Source organism: Cryptomeria japonica, chromosome 4 (assembly GCF_030272615.1).
Source record: "Cryptomeria japonica chromosome 4, Sugi_1.0, whole genome shotgun sequence".
NCBI lineage: Eukaryota > Viridiplantae > Streptophyta > Pinopsida > Cupressales > Cupressaceae > Cryptomeria > Cryptomeria japonica.
The window spans coordinates 79513700-79516741 of NC_081408.1; the positions used below are offsets into that span (position 1 = coordinate 79513700).

General features: G+C 35.6%; 1 protein-coding gene across 1 annotated transcript; it reads left to right on the top strand.

The window, feature by feature from the left end:
* Positions 1-203: 203 nt before the first annotated feature.
* On the top strand, positions 204-2779 carry LOC131029478 (cathepsin B-like protease 3). Its single transcript, XM_057959970.1, has 9 exons — positions 204-290; positions 406-562; positions 786-790; positions 916-990; positions 1085-1210; positions 1379-1597; positions 2065-2178; positions 2285-2320; positions 2438-2779. Exons 1-9 carry the CDS (start codon positions 204-206, stop codon positions 2567-2569), a joined length of 951 nt encoding a protein of 316 aa, XP_057815953.1. The 3' UTR covers positions 2570-2779.
* The last annotated feature ends 263 nt before the right edge of the window (positions 2780-3042 follow it).

The window sequence follows — 3042 nt, forward strand, 5'->3', positions numbered from 1 at the left end:
ATCCAAGTCTAAATACATAGTTAGTGATATTTGTCAGTATGCTTATGCTAAGAGTAAGATCTTTTATAATTGCAGGCATCTAAGTTCGAGTACTTTACTGCTACAAGCCAGAATAAAATTCTACAGGTTTTGTTCTCTCATCAATTCAAACATAGTTTCTCTTTGACCTTGAATCAAGGATTTTATACTCATTTCTTCCTAATATGCAGGATCCCGTAGTGGAATATATCAACAGGCATCCAAATGCTGGATGGAAGGCTGACATGAATTCTCGCTTTTCCAATTACACTGTAAGGTCACCTCCTGCATCTTAGGGATATCCAAAGCTGTTTGTTGCTATTTGTAATGAACGAGTGTTTATCGCTGTTATTAATTAGCCTCAACTCTCTTTGTTGGAATTTAAAGGTGGGACAATTTAAGCATCTCCTTGGAGTACTTCCCACTCCCAAGAATGTAATAGAAGATGTACCTGTGAGAGCTTATCCAAAGGGCCTCAAGTTACCAAAGCAATTTGATGCCCGGAAGGCTTGGCCGCAGTGCAGCTCTGTACAAGACATTTTAGGTCAGCAGATTTATGTCTGGCTCTCATGTCAAACTTGGATTTTTTCTTTCCTAAAACAAATGCTCGTTTTAAGAATTGATCTTTTAGTGAAAAAGCTTTTTGTAATCAACGATATAATTAGCACTTGTTATAATATGTAGACAATATAGAGTTCTAACTCATTTTTAACTGTCCCCATGGGTTCTGCCAATTTACACATATCCGTTACGCTTGATGTGAGCAGATCAGGTAAATGCTGACAACTTGATACTAGTTATGGATAATAAATCTTTCTTATTTTGATAGTTTTGCTTAGAAAGTGAAGACTAGAACTTATTTAAGGTTTTGAGTTTCAAATTTGTTTGCATGAGCAGGGACACTGTGGTTCTTGCTGGGCATTTGGGGCAGCAGAGGCACTGTCTGATCGCTTCTGTATTCACTACAATGTGGTAAGATTCAATAAAAGCTTAAATATGTTTAATTTATCTGCGGGCTATTTAGTTCTCTGGAGTTTATATGTGATCATGGTTTTTCTTTTTGCAGAACGTTACCCTTTCAGAAAATGATCTAGTGGCATGCTGTGGGTTCCAGTGTGGTGACGGTTGTGAAGGTGGCTATCCATTAGCTGCATGGCAATACTTTATCAGTAGTGGAGTTGTAACTGCTGAGGTATAAGAATACTCATCTATATTAGTTTCAATTTAGCCAGTAGTTCACCAGTATGAACCCTGCTGTGTAAATGAATTAAACTTGTGAAAATGTCGGAGTTACAAAGAATTTGTTATAGTAGATAGGTGTTTTTTCTAAGCAACTGGCTTTGATTTTATTTATTTGCAGTGTGATCCCTACTTTGATGACGCTGGTTGCCAACACCCGGGCTGTGAACCTTTATATCCGACCCCACAATGTCAGAAGCAATGCAAAGATCTAAACCAAAACTGGGTTGACTCCAAACGCTATAGTGCAACTGCATACAGAATCGCTTCCAAGCCTTATGATATCATGACTGAGGTTTTTACAAATGGACCAGTCGAGGTTTCCTTCTCTGTTTTTGAGGTAAGAAATTGATACTTAAATCATTGACTTTGACATGCCAAATACCATTTGGCCTGTTTTCATGAGCTTCCATCATCTACTATCTGTAGGAAGTACTAAAATTGCCGATAAAAATATTCAAAAACAGAATATGTGGCAATCCCACTGAACGAAAGAAGCTAGTGAAATATTAAATTTATTTAATTTCTTAGTAACCAGTGTGGGTTAAAGTAGTTATACTGATCAATCTTTGTTATGTTGATCAAAGATATTAATTCATTCATGATGCATCATTGCATACAACTAGGAACCAATAATATGCGATGCTGTCAACAAAGCTTTTAATGCAACTATGTATTTTGTCAAACTTGGAAGTTCTCATGATTAAAATCCCTGAAAGTTAGGCCATAGATTTTAGTTTCAGTTCACTTGTATTCTCTAATTGGCCAATCTGAAAGGGTGGGTTTTGATGGGTGTATACACCTCAGGATTTTGCTCATTACAAATCTGGAGTTTACAAGTACATCAAGGGTGATTACATGGGAGGACATGCTGTAAAGCTGATAGGTTGGGGAACCTCTGATGATGGAGTTGATTACTGGGTAATAAATTTTACTCGACAATATGATTATATTTTAGAATGAATTAAAAAGTGCATTTGTTCTAAAAAATAAATTTCTGACCTTATTTTATCTTTTAACTGCACAGCTTGTTGCAAATTCATGGAATAGGTCCTGGGGTGAGGTATGTTTCTGAATTTTCATCTAGAACTATGAGTACACTCAAATAGAGATATCTCTCTTTAGACAACAAGGTTTAGATGTCTGTAGTCTAATTATGGATGCTTTCTTATTTTGGCAGGATGGTTTATTCAAAATTGCAAGAGGCACTAATGAATGTGGCATTGAAGAAGATGTAGTGGCAGGGATGCCTTCAACTAAGAACTTAGTGGTGGATTCTGCCGTTGCTGCCGAGCAACGAGCATCGTGGTAATCATGCATGTTATGCTGTCGGTGGCTAGCTGCAACACAAATTGGCTTGTGTTGATGTTCTGTCTATTACTGACAATAAGTTACCGAAAAGTTTTACATGAAGAAATTAAGTGCTTAGAAGTTTTTGCTCTAAATGAAAATCTGATGAGCAAATATTAATCTATGTACTGAACTTAATTGTAAATATACATTTGTTGTATTTTGTATTGGACACATGCTTCATATTTAACAGGGGAAGGTTATTTAAGATATAAAGGATATTGAAAATGCATTTAAAAAAATTAAAAATAATGTATAATATTATTATTATCAAGCAGAATGGTATGATCTATCAATTTCAATATGCTTTATGGACATGTAGTGATACATTTTTAAATTTTGAAAATAATGTATAATGGTATTGTCGACCAGAATGATATGCTTTCACTTTCAAGGGTGTATGTGAGGTCTTCACAGTCCATTAGATAGAAATGA

Coding starts and splice junctions, on each gene's coding strand:
- LOC131029478 (XM_057959970.1), top strand. CDS start 204: ATGCAGGATCCCGTAGTGGAATATATCAACAGGCATCCAAATGCTGGA. Junction 991..1,084: donor TCTGTATTCACTACAATGTG/GTAAGATTCAAT, acceptor TTCTTTTTGCAG/AACGTTACCCTTTCAGAAAA. Junction 2,179..2,284: donor ATGATGGAGTTGATTACTGG/GTAATAAATTTT, acceptor TTAACTGCACAG/CTTGTTGCAAATTCATGGAA.